Source organism: Bos javanicus, chromosome 18 (assembly GCF_032452875.1).
Source record: "Bos javanicus breed banteng chromosome 18, ARS-OSU_banteng_1.0, whole genome shotgun sequence".
Lineage (NCBI taxonomy): Eukaryota > Metazoa > Chordata > Mammalia > Artiodactyla > Bovidae > Bos > Bos javanicus.
In genome coordinates this window covers 3,823,029-3,839,962 of record NC_083885.1, presented here as the reverse complement: position 1 = coordinate 3,839,962, position 16,934 = coordinate 3,823,029, and the positions used below count along the sequence as shown (strand labels likewise).

General features: G+C 37.0%; 1 protein-coding gene across 4 annotated transcripts in view; it reads right to left on the bottom strand.

Moving 5' to 3' along the window:
- The window catches only part of CNTNAP4 (contactin associated protein family member 4), a 313,027-nt gene that overhangs the window by 131,064 nt on the left and 165,029 nt on the right, over positions 1–16,934 (bottom strand). For all 4 annotated transcript variants that reach the window (XM_061386803.1, XM_061386801.1, XM_061386802.1 and 1 more), the window contains exons 5-8: positions 8,055–8,258; positions 7,316–7,500; positions 6,389–6,532; positions 2,821–3,082 (exon numbers count right to left, since the gene is read on the bottom strand). In XM_061386803.1, the coding sequence (XP_061242787.1) occupies positions 2,821–3,082; positions 6,389–6,532; positions 7,316–7,500; positions 8,055–8,258 (795 nt within the window). The remainder of the gene's footprint in view (positions 1–2,820; positions 3,083–6,388; positions 6,533–7,315; positions 7,501–8,054; positions 8,259–16,934) is intronic.

Below are 16,934 nucleotides of genomic sequence, written 5' to 3'. Positions count from 1 at the left end.
AGAATTAAAGGTCCATGACACCAGATAGCTCTTGCCAAGAAGAAAATATGGAGGTTATGGCTGTCAATTATGTTAGGTGGAAGCAGGACTTTCAGGGAGCGATGAGGTTCTAATGTGAAAGACAGGAATATTCCATTAGAGAAAGAAAGAACTTAAAAATGGCTTCTCCTGGGTGAGAGGAATCAAGAGGGCAGCCTCTCTGTCAGGGTCACAAGAACCAGAAAGCTCAGTAACGGAAACACGCAGAACCAGCATCTGCCAGGCCCTGCCCACGGGAGCAAGAAGCTTGTTTTCAAGCCTGATTTTCACCTTAACGCAAAAACAATAGCAGAAATATAAAACTCATAGCAAAAATCTCAAATTTGATAGTCAAGAATTTGTAGTACTCTTGCCTGGAAACTCCCATGGATGGAGGAGCCTGGTAGGCTGCAGTCCATGGGGTCGCGAAGAGTTGGACACGACTGAGCGACTTCACTTTCACTTTTCACTTTCACGCACTGGAGAAGGAAATGGCAACCCACTCCAGTGTTCTTGCCTGGAGAATCCCAGGGACGGGGGAGCCTGGTGGGCTGCAGTCTATGAGGTCGCACAGAGTCGGACACGACTGAAGCGACTTAGCAGCAGCAGCAGGAAAATACAACCAAATTGTTAGATTCTTGATCGAATAATTTTTGCTCTGTCATGTATAAAGATGACAGAGACTGGCGACACTGTGTGTCACAAACGATTTTGTAGGGCTGCTAATATGTTTTATGATTTAGACTAATATAATATCTTTAATATTTCAAAAATGACATAAACTGACATAATATTTTTGAACCATTCCAAATAATGATTTGCAAAGCTCTACATCACATTAAAAATTTAGCCTGATAATTCAAACATCTGCACAATTCCATTCTTCCTCAATACAATGGACACTGTATTTTTATTCCATTGTAAAAGACATTGAAAACTTTGAGTTTTGAAAATATGTAAGAGTAATAATTTATATCTCCAGTAGTAAAGAAAAACTGAGCCATCCTCATATAATAGAATGATTTAGTATAATGTGATATTAACCCACCAGTAGGTCCTCGATTCTCTTCAGAGTCATTATGATGCATCCTGACAACTGATTTAATTATCGAACACTGTGCCTGTGAAAGTCTTCTCTATGAGAGAAGCAAATGGACCACACACCCAGACCATTTAAAGAGTCCACTTTCAAATGCAAAATGCACTTTTCTTGCTGAAACTAGCAAAAATTAATATTTTAAAAGAAACTAGAAAGATGGGAATGGGGGATTTAATGTGTAAAGTCCTACTTTATTATCTGAAGTGTAACGATTTTACTATATTAACATTCATATTTTGTCAAGGATCCTTATTATTAGCTATGGGCACTAAGTCATATGATGTCATAATAGTAAGATTGTACGCAGATTTAAACATTAATTTTTAAACTCATTCGAGGTGGTCTAGATAGATTTACACCTAGTAGTTTATTAAATTTGCAAGCCTGTAAAGTGTTTAGAAATGAACTAGCTTCATGGGGCTCTGTACAATAACACTGCACTGAAGCAGCTTCTCTAAGATGCTGAAAATTAGGCCATGAATACAACCACCCCAGAGGATGTCAAATACATCAGAATAAACTACACATTAATGGCAAGCTTATATTTTTAGGCCTTGATTTTAGGGAGCCTATTAATTATTAATATGACACTGATTAATTTATTTCCTTTTGTCAAGACTGCAAATCTACCACAGTTTGAGTATTACATTAAAAAGTCACAGCACAGTACTTCTTAAAAATTATAATTGATATTGAAGTTTCAGTTCCCACGTTCAAACTACTGTGGTATATGAACAAGAAAAAAGAAACACGAAGATCCAGTGTATTCATTTGTATACTACTTGTTTCTTATATTTGGTTTTTAACTTTTTTTCCTCTCCCACTCATATTCTATCAATTTTGGTCGTAGTTAATATAGATGAGTAGTACAATGGCATCTTTAAATTGTTTTTAAAGATCATTTATTAAACTGATATAGCAATTTACCCCAGTGTGACCTCTAGTTGCTTGGCTTGGGTATTATTCCATATATATGAAAATTTGATGGAGATCCTTTGTCAAGAACTATATAATTTTAATGAAGAGACAAAAATATCCCTCACCCAAAGCACTGACCTAAATTAGACATTAATTTTCCAGACTCTCAGAGAGTCTCCTTAATTATATTACTTCTAACCATTAAAATGGTACCGTATTGCCTAGAAGTGCAGAGAATTCTATTTGGTTCCTGAATGAGAAACTTCACGTAAATCTTTCCCCCAAATATATGCAACTCCACACAGATAACAGCAGCAAGCAAAGTTAATCTGACTAAATAATATAGAGATAACAATCCCCAAAAGACCCCTCCCCATCTCTCAAAGGCCAGATAAGACTTATAACTGTGTTATACAAAGACTCATCTTCCATTGAAGACACCCAGCAAACTTGGGATCCATTTCAAGTCTTTCATATTTTTCTCAAAATGCATTTCCTCAGGATACATTGATTTATCTGGAGTGGGCAAGAGGGTCATGGAAGGAAATTTCTATTCCCCTACAACTATCATTTTGGTTAATAAGAACTGCTAGTGCTGAAGCCATATTTAAAAGAAAATTGGAATCCAGTTCCTCTAAGGAAGAGATAATCTTATTAACTCAAGTATTCATTTGTTAAACAAATATTAATTTGGGGGTTAAGCCTAAAATTTTACAGAGAAGGGACAGAGAGATAATGAAATCTTTCAAACCCATATGCTTTGCCTGCAGGAATACACTTATTACCTGCTGTGATGTCACTGGGTAATTTTCCTGGATGGTAGAGATGCAGCTTAAGTTTTCCATCATTGAGAAAGAGGAGGAGACCCCCTGAAACCAGTTGAAGCTCCGTGAATAACAGAAGCCCAGCCTTATTCCAAGTACGAAATTGAAAAGTGGCAGAAATCTCGTCCTCCCCGAAAGATCCTGGCAGTGCCAAGTAACTCCTGGGGCTCAGAAAAGTCACGGGCACAGACTGCGGTTGTGAACAAGAAAACGACACATTTCCCTGAGAAGAGAGCAAAAGGGAAAGCTTTAAGAATGACACACCACATTAGTAATAGAATCTGAACGATCTAATTACCCATGGTTTAAAACAACAGGGAAAACTGCTACCAACATGGATACGGAATCCTTGCCATATGTCTTAAAGGTTCTTCAAATCCAGGGATACAGTCAGGCAAATCTCTCCCTGGGCTTTCTGGGTGAAATTGTTTTCTTCCGATTTCTCAAATTTCACAAAGGCATCTAACTCAATGCAGTTGAATTCAATCAAAATTTATTTAAAACAATTCTTTATTTATGTTTTACTTGGTTTTCCCTTCCTACTTTCACTGCCTTTGGCTTCAAAGCCACTCCATAACATAACCAATATTAATGAGCTACTGGCTCCCCTTCCATATTCTTTCATAATTTTCTGTTACCATTGACACATACAAACGTATATTAATATATCAACACACATATGTGCATATACATATTTAAGGCGTGTGTTCAGTTATATGTATATTCACATATATCTAAATATATATTTGGAATACATATACCAACACACTAGACATTATTTGTTTTATAAAAATGGGAGCCATGTTTTATGTTGTTTACTGTACCATGATTTTATCATTAACAAATACCTTATGGAAATCCTTTTGAATTATCTGGTGAAAGCCTAATTCCTACTTTTATTGATTAGGCAATATTCTACTGTGTGAATGGTCAAATTTCCAGTCAATTGTTTTCTTATCAAGGGGTTTTTCCAGTGGCTCAGTGGTAAAGAATCTGCCTGCAAAGCAGGAAACATAGGTTTGATCCCTGGGTTGGGAAGATCCCCTGGAGGAGGGAACAGCTACCCACTCCAGTATTCCTGCCTGGAGAATTCCAGGGCAGAGGAGCCTGGTGAATTACAGTCCATCAGATTGCAGAGTTGGGACATGACTGAGCCACTGACACTTCCACTTCCACTAGTATGATGTCACTTTGTTTCAAAGTTTTGCCTCTCTCAACCAAGCACGAATAAGCTTCTCTATGTGATGGTATTTTCAGTTCTTCAGAAGACGGTTCTAAATACAGAGCTAGTATATCTACATATTTTAGTAAATATTTCCAGTTTCTTTCTTGAATTCAAAAAAAAAGTTAAATTTTCCACATTTCCAACAGTAGTACACAAAGACATACTTTTCCCCACATCCTTGGCAGCAATAGGTATTACATTTCTTTTAAATCTGCATAAGTTCAAGGACAAAACGCCCACGTGATGTATCATTGTTATTTATCTTGCATTTACCTAATAAAGAATCTAAGTCTTTTTCATGGGTTTGTTGCTCTTTGGCCTCACTTTCATCAGAAGGGTCGGTTCATAACCTCTGCCTATTTTTCTTTCTTTTTTTTTTAGGTTTAAGATTGCATAATACAATGTACAATGTACTACTTACATTCTTATTTTGAACCATTGTGGTTTTTTTCTTATTTTTATGCTCTTGTCATCAGATTTACATGTATTATTTCTTGTCTAATGGTTTTTAAATAGATCTTCAAGATACATTAGAATTGCATGAATTTTCATTAAAATATTGTACATGAAAGATTATTTTGCTGTTAGCACTAAATACATATTTAAGGATTAAGAAAAAAATGTTAACGTCTGAACTATTTAGAAATAATTAGCATGTTCCTTAACAGGCTTCATAAATCAAGATAAATGTTTTTATTTTTCCTGAAAATAACCTTCAACAAACCTTCTAAATATAGATTTGAAAAGTCAATGAAATCACTTTATTTAAAACAAGACAAGCTGGAATTAAAGTACTGGTCTAGGTTAAACAAAAACATTTGGCTATATTGTGATTCTGTTAAAAGTGAACTAGCTTTCACTGCAGACAAATATCTTGTCCCAGTGAATGAAACATCAAAAGCTGAAGAGTGAAATATACTGACCCATAATGTAAAGGCAATTATAAGACTAGCAAACCTGGTAAAAATGGAAACATTTACCAGCTGCATTTGGACAGCTGTCTGCTAGCTACTCTGCAAGCAGCAAATCCTCTTGGCAATGAAGAGCCGGTGTTAGCTACATGAGCAGCTTCTGGAAACTCATTTTGCAATGAAACACTCACATCTATCTCTCTACAATAGTTTTATTTTCCATCTAAATCCTTTTCCTTTTTATATTAAAAAAAAAACTATTTAAAAAATCTTGCTGGATGGTGTGCTTATATAAGCACTATCAATTCACACAGAGAATTAAAAATAAAATATTTTATAAGCAATAAATAATTCTGTGATGTACTCTGGGTTTTGCTGACACAACATGAGCTTTATTATATATTTTGAATTTTGAATAATTAAAGGAATGTATTCAAATGGTTGGATGTGTCTGCTTTTCTATCAGCAAGCAGGTTAAGCTAGAAAGCACGTTCCCCAGAATCTCATTTCTTGTCTGGGTCCAGTTAAAAGTTAGCCAAAGAGGGAGCTGACGAGACACCTGAGTCAGAAGTGAAAGGCTGGCCACTTTCCCCAAAAGGCTGTCTGCGTGTGATGAAGTCCAGGGAAGGATGATGACAGAGGGGCTGGTGACTATCCCAGCGTGTCCTGCCTCTTTCACTCTGCTCCATCTCTTCTTCCAGACCGCTGACCTCCACTTTCCAGTGCCTCCAGCTGTTAAGATCCAAGTCCTAAAACAGACCTCTTGTCCCTAAACCCAGAGTGCTTCTCTGACTGCACCCTGACCAATACAGCTGTATTTAAATTCCACCACATTTCCATAGAATTAGAACATCAAACAGCCTGACCAGCACTGCTCGTGGCAGATGCAATCTTGTAAAAGCCTATTAGCTTCTTTTATTAGTTATGAATGACCGTGGCAAAATACAAATTTTCCAACCGCTTCTCTAATATACGTGCATGTTATCTGATTCCAGGAAACCAGTATTCTGCTTCGGAGAGTAAGTCAGGGAGTATCTTATTAAGGAAATTACAGAGGAAAAGAAATTAGTCTCCTGGGACCAATAATATCACAACAAAATAAAATGATCAATTGTACCAAGAAAAGAACCTGCTTTACTTCATATAAAAATAAAATAATCATGACCTGTGAATTTTAAATATTTTGCATAGAATTAATCCCGTACATGCATATTGCCAAGCTGAGAACTGAGAACTCTTTTTCTAAAGAACAAGAGTAAGGTCTAAAATATCATGTCAAAAAAAAAAAATAAATAAAATATCATGTCAAGTGGGAATTCAAAATGAAGCATTTTTGTGTGGGGGGGAAAGCCACACAGTTTTCCCTTTTTTGTATACATGAAGACTCTCTTACCATAACGATCATCTGTGGGTCCTGCCGCTTGGCCAAATCAATGATATCCACTCCATCGTAAAAGAGATTTTCTAAACACCCATGAAAGTGTTTATGGGGGAATGACACTGGTTTTCCAGGTGCTGGAATCCCTCCAAAGCTGATCTTAGAAAGAAAAATGGCATCAATAATATTGTTTAGTGATTTTCTGATAATCTGCTTAAATAATTCTGATTAGCAACTATAGCTGTAGTCATCACAGATAGACCAATTTTTCAGTACTCTACACTGCCATATTGTTAATTTCAAATGGAGATTTCAAAAAAATTATGATGCAGGTTTTAAAATAAGTTTATATGCATTCAGTTTTCACTGACAATAGAGCTTGATTATTCTTACAAGTTGCTAATCAAACTTGATTTTAATATTTATTGGTTGTTGAAGAAAAATGCATCTTTATTTCCATAGTGACTGGTTTTAACAATGTAACCAATTATAATGACATTTTATTTTATATACATTTCTGGCATATATTGATTTTTGTGCATTTGAATTGGGTATTGATGAATCAGTTAACCTATTCGTTGCTACATTCTTTCTCTAAATCTGCACTGTTCAGGAGTGCTTTTTGCCCCCACCACCTCCAAAATCATACAACACAGTCTATATTTACTTGTGGTAAGGAGATCTCTTCAGGGAGATTTCCTGCATACACACTGCAGGCAAAAAAGATGATGTTTCTTTATAAAGATAAATTAACATGCGGGGAGAAAAATGAAGCCGCAGTACTATAGGCACAAAACTCACTACCTGAGTGAGGCTACCTAGAGGAACACTTCCTCAGGACCTTGACTGACTCTGGAGGTGGGTCTTCTAGAGCACTGCCTTCCTAGACCTTACCACCTAGACTTCACGAAGTCTGCATGAATTGAAACGTAACCATCACACCTCATAATCGAGATGCAGGGAACTGAACTTGCCCTGGGCGCGGAAACGACGCCTGTGCCCGTCCACCGTGAAGTTGACCTGTGTGCCCAAGCGCTGGATGAGCACGGAGTGCCAGTGTTGGTCGTCCAGCAGGCTGCCCAGGGTGAGCCTGACCGGGGCACGAGCCGAGGGCGGCTTTGCGTCACCTTAGAGGGGAGAGAAAAGAACAGAGCCATGATTCCCAGCTGAAAAAAAGAGAAAAGCATTCTTTCGTGGGGACCAGAGTCTCTCATAACAACTGCAATCTCCTTCCATGCACCCCAGCCAAAACGCTAGTCTGAATTTACCTCAACTTTGAATACAATATCCTCTCAACCTTGCTGTCATTTCTTCCACTGTTAATTCTCTTTATTAGTATTACCCATCATCACAGGTTCATTTTCAATGAAAGTTTTATCTTTGCTACAACCTTATTTTTACTACCTCAGTATTTTTCAGTGACCCATCCCTTCCATCAAGACGTTTGAAAATAACTAAGTGGTTCTATCAGCACTGTGTAAGAAACGTCAAATGAGGGTCCTGAATAGTTCGCAAATTACATGAAAGTGCAATACTGGCATATATATATACACACATATAAACCCTTGAATGTGGAAATAAGGTACCTTAATCATTAAAAAAGGTAAGTTATAAAAGCATAAAGTTACTAAGGTGATAGCTAAATGACCAGATTTTCAAGCACTTTATCCAAAGAGTTTACCTGAATTAATAAGCAAAAAGAGTTTTCCTCTTCTTAATTCCAGCGTGATGTGATCTCCATTTTGTCCTTCCCGGTGGAGTAGAATCCCATCACTCTGCATGGTTTTAAATTTCAAAGAAATTACATCCTTTATCGGGCTCAAAGATTTTTGATCAAATCTGTAGAGAAGGCAACTTTTTCCATCAAGATCAACCACCTCTGATCCTAGACAAAGATATCAAAAGTGGTTCTAAGGATAAATATGCTTTTCATTAAAGTATTTAAAAACCACATCTATGAGAGGATTAAACATATACCCATACATGTATAGTTCAGCTCTAAGTCAATCATAATAATGGAAAATAAAACCACAAATGTCTAATTCCTTCTTGATACCTGGGACTGATTCCATTTCAGATTTTACCCACCTATTTACAAAATTCATGATCTAGAAATATATTTTGAAATGTATGCCTAATTTCTCTTATGTTATTAAAGACTGTTTCTTAACCCATAAAAACATTAGGGAAAAGATTATAATTAATACCGCTAAAACCACTTTGCATATTTCATGATCAACATTTTCAATGACTTTCTTAAAAGCTGGAGTTAAAGGGTTTTTTAGCTTCTGAAAAAGTAGAAATCTTTTCCTACTTTTGAAATCTCAAAATTCTTTCATACATGCCATATAAAAAAGATTCACATATAAATACATACATATACATCAGACTCATCAAATGCGACCTCAAATGTATATTAAACTGACCTTTGTGTTATATTTTTTTTGTGTGTGGCTAAGTAATAGTATTTAAGAGCAATGCTATTTTCTATCTTCTCACGGGTGTTGTTGGAAAGATATTCACTTAATGACATTATAAGAGCTGTTCTGCCGTGTTTGTGTCATAACTGTGACATTGACAGGTTTTTTCAGCTTTCTGACAGTGTCTTATCTACTCATTGTCAAGATCACTTTTATTCAGTTCATCTGAAAAAAGATGTCATGTTATACCAGTAACATAACAGTACATCTGTCAAAATCAGTTGCACCCTGAACAGGCGACAGAAAAAAGAGCTGATAATACTCAGAAAGCCTGGCAGCATTTCCTACATTTCACAAATCAAAGATTTTTTTTAAAAAAAGCAATTACCCTTGAGAGTGCATTTATGTAATAAATGAAGAGGTTAGGGAAGCCCAATAAAATAGGAAGCTATTTTTCAACTGGTTAGGTGACGTCTCCCAGTCAACAGAACGACATTACAGTTTACTCATCTTGTTTCATTCGACAAAATTATTACATCAACTTGTATGCTCAAATATGCATCTCATTCAGATTATCCATCATATTTAATGTGAACCATTTATATTCACCACCACCCAAAATTTTTTTCAACTATTTTATGCAGCTATCTTTTGGAAATTCAGAGGTTTGATTTTTCCACATCTTGTTAATGTGCTTATAAAGAATTCATTCACCAAGTACACATGAATAAACATTGCATTCTGTAGAAAGAATAATGTTAACCGAACAATTATTCCTTGTTATATAGCTGAATGAATGTGCATGACACAAACATAACTCTGTGTCAAATACAAATAATGTGTTCTATGATTATTAGATTACAATAAATTAAGAAAAATTCCAATAAGACAGGCCTTAAATGCTGACACATTTGGAGCAATGCAGTTATCTCTGAGTTAATGCATCGCTTAAAGGCAACCATCATTATAATGATTTTATTTCAGATAAAGTCTATCTTTGGAATTAGCTACCAAGAGATATTTTTTTTCCCCAATGAGGAACTAGCCTGGGATACTTCAGCCTTCTATTTCTTTTTTCCTCTCTTCTTCACTATAGCTATTACATTATAATGGTCATATTAGCCTTTCATTGCACCAAAAGCTTTGTGCCAGGAATATGTCCATCAGCAATATGGGATAGTGAGAAACATATTAGACTACTGATGCCTAAGGCAGTGGTATACTGTTTCATCTCTTAAATGGAAGCCACTTGCCATTTTCTCTTGCTCTGACCTATTATGTTCTTAATTCACAGGTATCACACTATGTAATTGGACCCATTCACTAAATAAACATGTATTTAGGCCATCTAGTTTGAGGCCCTGTGATGGATGCTGCGATAAAAAGATGTACCAACACCAATATGGTCCTTGTCCTCAAGGAACTTATATTCAGTGAAGACAGACAAGTGGCATGTAAAAGAGTAAATTCATAAACCATTACAGACTGTCAGAGGCGTTCTGATCAAGATTAAAAGAAGCCTGGGGTCACTTTAGTTAAGGTAGTTGGGGAAGCTCAGTTCTGAGGTCTAGAAACCTGAGGCTAAAGCAGAGAGTAATCAATAATCTTCTTACTCTTGCCAGACTTCAACTTCTAAACTTGTCCCCATAAAATAGAATTAGTTCTATTATGTTTAATTTTAAGATGGCTAGACATTCTCCCAACACAGTCTTTCCTCCACTGTCCTGAAAGGAAGCTCTGAGGTTGCTGAGAAACCCCAGGGGCAGTCAGTAATTCAGCTCTCAGAAGGAGAACTTGGAGGGAGGTGGCTGCCCTTAAAAAGGGGGCCTGAAAAGCAGGAGGTAGCGAAGTAGAGGGTTCAACAAACTCATTACAATCACATCACAGATCTCACATCCATGTGAACAATACTCTTCAGGAAAAAAAATCTAAAAACAATTCAGAGTGTGAGTACAATGTCAGTACAGGGAAACTTCACATCACATCCATGCAATATATATATGAGGATTCTCATAAAACAAGAAATTCAGGATGGTTCCAAACAGTATTACTTTAGATAGAAAGCTCATTTATAAAAGCTATTTACAGAATTTATCTGACATATTAAAAGCATATGATTTTAAATAATACTCATAAAATGCTGTGCTATGATTAAAGACAGTTAATGATATAAAAATCTGGGACTATCTGAAAAAAATTATCTTTTGAGAGACAGAGGGAGAGAGAGGGAGAATCTAAATTTTTTCCAAGGATGCTGATGGAAGAGAGATGTCTCTTTGGAAAGCGATGTTACCACTACCAAGAAAACTGGAAAAACTGGAAAATAAATCAAAGGAATAACTTCATGTCCTCTCAATGTCATGCTGGAGCTTTTGAAAAGAGTCCTGTCTAAGGATTACTTAATTTTACATGAATTCACAAATGTCTAGTTTTACTATTTATTACTGATTAGGGCCAGACTCTAAGTTACATATTAATTTATAGTTCCCCCCCCCCAGTAGAGATGTAAATAACTTTGATTCTGGCAGAAAATATATCCCCAAATATTTTGGTTTTATTGCCCTGTTGGGCATTTTAACCATTCGTGTAGTTAACCTAGTGACAGTAATCCAACATTCTTAGGTTCCTATATACACTCAGTCTCTCGAATTTTCTTTGGATGCCTTCTCTAATAAATCAAATGCACCTTTGATATACCTTTATGCTCTACTTGGATCAATACAGAACTACCATCTGACCCAGCAACCCCATCCCTGGGTATATATCCAGAGAAAGCCATAATTCAAAACAATACACGCGCCCCAATTGCAGCACTGCTCACAACAGCCAGGACATGGAAGCAACCTAAATGACCGTCACCAGAGGAGAGGACAGAGAAGACTCGGCACACATGTGATGGAGTATCACTCAGCCATAGAAAGAGAATTCAATAATGCCATCTGCAGCAACGTGGATAGACCTAGAGATTATCATACTAAGTGAAGTAAGTCAGAAATAGAAAGACAAATATCATATGATATCCCTTATATGTGAAATCTAATAAAAATGATACAAATCAATTTATTTACAAAATAGAAATAGATCTCAAAATAAAATCATTACCAAAGGAAAAAACGAGGGGACGTGATAAATTAGGTTGGGATTAATATATACACATTACTGTATATAAAACAGATAACTCATAAGGACCTACTGTATAGCACAGGAAGTTTACTTAATATTCCATAATAATCTAAATGGGAAAGAATGTGAAATATATATGCATATACATGTATAACTGATTCCCTTTTCTGTACACCTGAAACTAACACAGCATGGTAAATCAGCTATACTACAATAAATTTTCTTTTAAAAAAGAGCACTGGCAATGCAAACACATTCTCACAAAATAAAAAGTCCAGATGATTTATAACAGTATTTCTTCATGTTGAAACTGACAGGTGTATGGACCATTAATAAAATTAATCCAACTCAATGCTTATTTGTTTTAATGAAAACACTAAATTAATATCTAAAATAATATTAACATTTAAATTTACATTTAATAACACATTCCAATCTTTTGTCAAACATTTTTTTGGAGAAAAGAAGCTTTTGTACACAATGGAATATATAAATAGGAAAAGCAGAGGTATTAGAAAATGGATTACAGGAACAACTGAAAGTTGGCGGTTAACAACACTTGTAACAGTAAATGGTCTACTGTCCAAAGATGTAGGAAGAGACATGCTACTTGATTGTAAGAGAGAACTGCTTCTCTAATTGCAAATTTGTTCATCGGTATATTAATTAACTAAAGTTATGTTTTTAAATGGGTTTTTACTTCATTGCTTTATTGCACTGACCTCTAACAGAATATTGAATAGAAATGATAATAGTAAGCATCTTGTCTCACTCCTGATCTCAGGGGACAATCTGAAATAATCCACCATTAAGTAGGATACTTGCTATAAGTTCTTTGTAGATAGCTTCTAACAGATTAAAGTAGCTACTTTTGTTTCCTTGTTGGTAAAGAGTTCTCATCATGAATTAGGTACTGGATTTCATCAAATACTTACTCTATATCAATTCAGATGACATGATTTTTATTCTTTATTCTGTTGACATGGTGAATCATATTACTCAATTGTGTGTGACTCTGTGTGTGTGTGTGTGTGTGTGTGCTGAGTCATGTCCAACTCTTTGTGAACTCATGCACTGCAGCCTGCCAGACTCCTCTGTCCATGGAATTTTCCAGGCAAGAAAACTGGAGTGGGTTGCCATTTCTTACTCCAGGGGGTCTTCTCCACCCAAGGATCCAACCCATGTCTCTTGCATCTCCTGCACTGGTAGAATTCTTTACCAACTGTACCACCTGGGAACACCAAATGTTAAATCTGTATTCCTGAATTAAACGTGCATGATATGCTAGCCTTATGCATCGCTGGATTTGATTTGCTAATACTTCACATAAATGTTTTTACTTCTGTTTCCAAAAGAGACTGATCTATAACTGAGGTTATATTTTTAATGATTATATTATCATCAATATTAATAATGTGACTCTATTATATGCTGGCTCACCATGGGGAGGGCATGAACTCTAATTTTCTATAAATAAATTTCAAATTGTTCTGACATGTTCACCTCCTGTTGGTCTGTGCCCTTTCAGCCATTTTTCATAAGTACATTATACTTAGCCTGGTAGTTAAGACAGCTAGTCAGTGTGGGTTTCAGTCTGCACTCTACCTTAGGCAAGTGTCTGAGTTTTCTATCATTGCTGGAACACACTTTGTTCCATAAAAAGAAAACACAAATTTGTTATCTAACAGCTTTGGAATTCAGAAGTCATTACTTTGCCAACAGAAGTCCATCTAGTCAAGGCTATGGTTTTTCCACTGGTCATGTATGGATGTGAGAGTTGGACTGTGAAGAAAGCTGAGTGCCGAAGAATTGATGCTTTTGAACTGTGGTGTTGGAGAAGACTCTTGAGAGTCCCTTGGACTGCAAGGAGATCCAACCAGTCCATCCTAAAGGAGATCAGTCCTGGGTGTTCTTTGGAAGGACTGATGCTGAAGCTGAAACTCCAGTACTTTGGCCACCTCATGCGAAGAGTTGACTCATTGGAAAAGACTCTGATGCTGGGAGGGATTGGGGGCAGGAGGAAAAGGGGACGACAGAGGATGAGATGGCTGGATGGCATCACCGACTCGATGGACATGAGTCTGAGTGAACTCCGGGGAGTTGGTGATGCACAGAGAGGCCTGGCATGCTGCGATTCATGGGGTCACAACTGAACTGAACTGAATTGAACTGAAAATCAGGGTTGGCAGGGACTGCTTTCCCCCTGATGTCTCTAGAAGACAGTCACTTTGCTTGCCTTTTCCAGCTTTTAGGAACCCTTTCATTCCTTGACTTATGGCCCCTTCCTTCATGTACAGAACCAGCATCATAGCAACTTCAAATTTCTCTTTCTCAACATCGCTCATGTTTGCATTCATAGTCACATCTCCTTTTCTAACTGATCCTGTCACCTCTGTTTTACAAGGACTCCTGTGATTACATTGGGTCCACCTGGATAATTCAGGATAATCTCCCCAACTCAAGATCCTTAACTTAATCACAACTATAAAGTACCTTTGTCATGTATGGTAACATGCTTACGATTATAGGGCATTATTCCATCACAGCAAGTTACTGTCTCTCTTTGGCCCTATTCCTTCAACTGTAATGTTGGAATAATAAGAGTATATTCTTTTTTGAAGCTGAAATATAGGTGACTTACATATTGTGTTAATAATAGAATATTCTTCATAGGACTGTTGTATGAATGCATATCTATATAATTTTGGAAGTTGTTGGCATATAATTAGGCTTCAATAAATGTGAACAATTACTAACACTAATGCTATTATTTATTATTAGAATACTGGGCGGGGAAAGAGATATGCCAACAATAGTTTAATAAATACATTTCGTGTGTTTGTTGTTTTTTAAGTGGACTCTTTAAAAAATAATGAATTTCTGAAGTGCACAAGAAATGCTCAATTTCCAATGTCATTGCTGGGTTACGCAGCAAGAATGAGCTTGAGCCATCTGCGGGTTCTGTGGCTTTTTCTCTGTCTGTCAGCAAATGCCTGAGCTGACTCACCACAGCAATTGTCAGTGACCTGAACCCTCCTCAGTGAATACCTCCATCTCAATTCTTCTCAGAGCAGGAATCAAGGAAAGAAGAGACTCACAAAGATTGCAAGCCCTGCTCTCGTATCAATTCTCCCTGTGACCCTGGGAAAGAGGTATGGCCTGCTTGATTTGCGTGATTCAGAAATACAACTTCCCACTGAATACAAAGTTTCCTCAGAGAAAATATTTAAATTTCTTTCAGGGAGTTGTGTCAGAAGTGGAATTGCTGAAACGTATTCTGTGCTCCTTCTGCAGCTCATGTTTACGGAGACCTTTCTACGAACACAGTGGAAGGCACAGTGATGCATAAAACCAAGCACAGTTCCCCCAGAGCTTACAGTCTAACGGGGAGGACACCCGTCCCTGAGCGGTGATTGTTCAGGCTTCACTTCTGCAGTAGAGCTGGGTCCGAAATGATTTCTCACATGTGAAGGGGGAGCCGAACCTCAGCCTCAGAAAAGGATGCTAACTAAATGGCACAAATGCTTCACCTCCGTGAGCAGCAAACTGGTTTCCTCCCTCTGCATGTTTTACACGCAGGCACACTCCTCACGGTGATATCTCCCACCTGACCCAGTCCCCTTTCCTCACCCTTGCACCCTGCCCCTGCTCTAGAAGCTGGAGGCTTCTCCAATTGTTAGGGGTTGCCACTTGCAAAAGCAATGTTTTCCCCACCTTATCAGAGAAAAACACATCCAAGGGCTTGATTTCTCAAAGGCGTGCCATGGTCCCCCACGTTAGAGTCAACTAAGGAGAACCTCTTGTGGCCTCCACAAATACTCAACAAACATCCCGAGCTCTGCCTGACGTCCACTAATTCATTAATAGAACCTCTGAAAGACAACCCTGACAGACAGGTTCCTGAGTGAGCCTGAGGCCGAAAGCATGAGGGTTATCTGACAAGAAGAACAAGTAGTTTATAGAAACCTGTTCTCTGAAAGTGAACAACCTCATTGCATATGGAATTGTACCATGGAAATCAAAATTGTTTTGTTTATTAATATCATAGGCGGTACTTGCAGAAAGTTGTGGAGGTGGTAGCGACTTGTCCCTGAAAGACGTTTCAGGGAGCAACAGATTCTGTGAGTTAAACCATATTATTATTGAATCATATTATTATTGATGAGATCAGCTGACTAAGAAACTTAAATCAGAAAAAATGAAATAGGAAATGCATGAACTGGAAAACAAGTCATTAAAAATAGGAAATTGACTTTATTGATGGTCCTGGAAGAATTCTTGAAAAAGACAAGACAGTCTTCTAATAATTGTTAGGGAATCACCCAAAAAACACAAATAGAAAAAGAGAGTTACTGCTGGTGGAAACAGAGACGGACCAAACTCTTCTTGGCGAAATTGAATTCAGCCCTAAACACTGAATACTGCCTCTCTATTTAAAAATTACTACCTATGAATCACTAAACAGAGGTCCAGTTTCTCTTTATAAATAAAACACATTAATCAGACTGAGTCACCGTTAAACTATTATATAGTGAAATGTTAAAGCTACAGCATGACGTAGAGGCACTTGCGTCTGCACTACAGAACTAGGCTTTAAAGAGATGTAGAGGACAGACGAAGCACTCTAGAAATCAACAGGAAATGAGCTGTTCTATTTTTGCATGGTAGCATAAAAGAACACAGAATGATTTAAGGGACTCGGGTTTAAAACAACTAAAAGTAATACAACAAAAAGGAAGAAGGCAGACAGGGAAAAGGTGACTTGACTATCATGGTTTTAAATGATTAAGGTCAGTGATAACACTCCAGGGGGTCATGGGAGTAAACGTCATCATGGCCATTTATATGTCAATCTAAATTAACATTTTGAATAGACTTGAAATAGGTAACATCTACTTCATCAAGGACACTGCAGTGTGTCATGGGAGGACGTAAGCTGGATTTCTGTTTCTAATATTTTAATTTTTGTGATCTCACAGATTCTCAGTTTCCCCATTTGGAACATGTGAAGAATAATT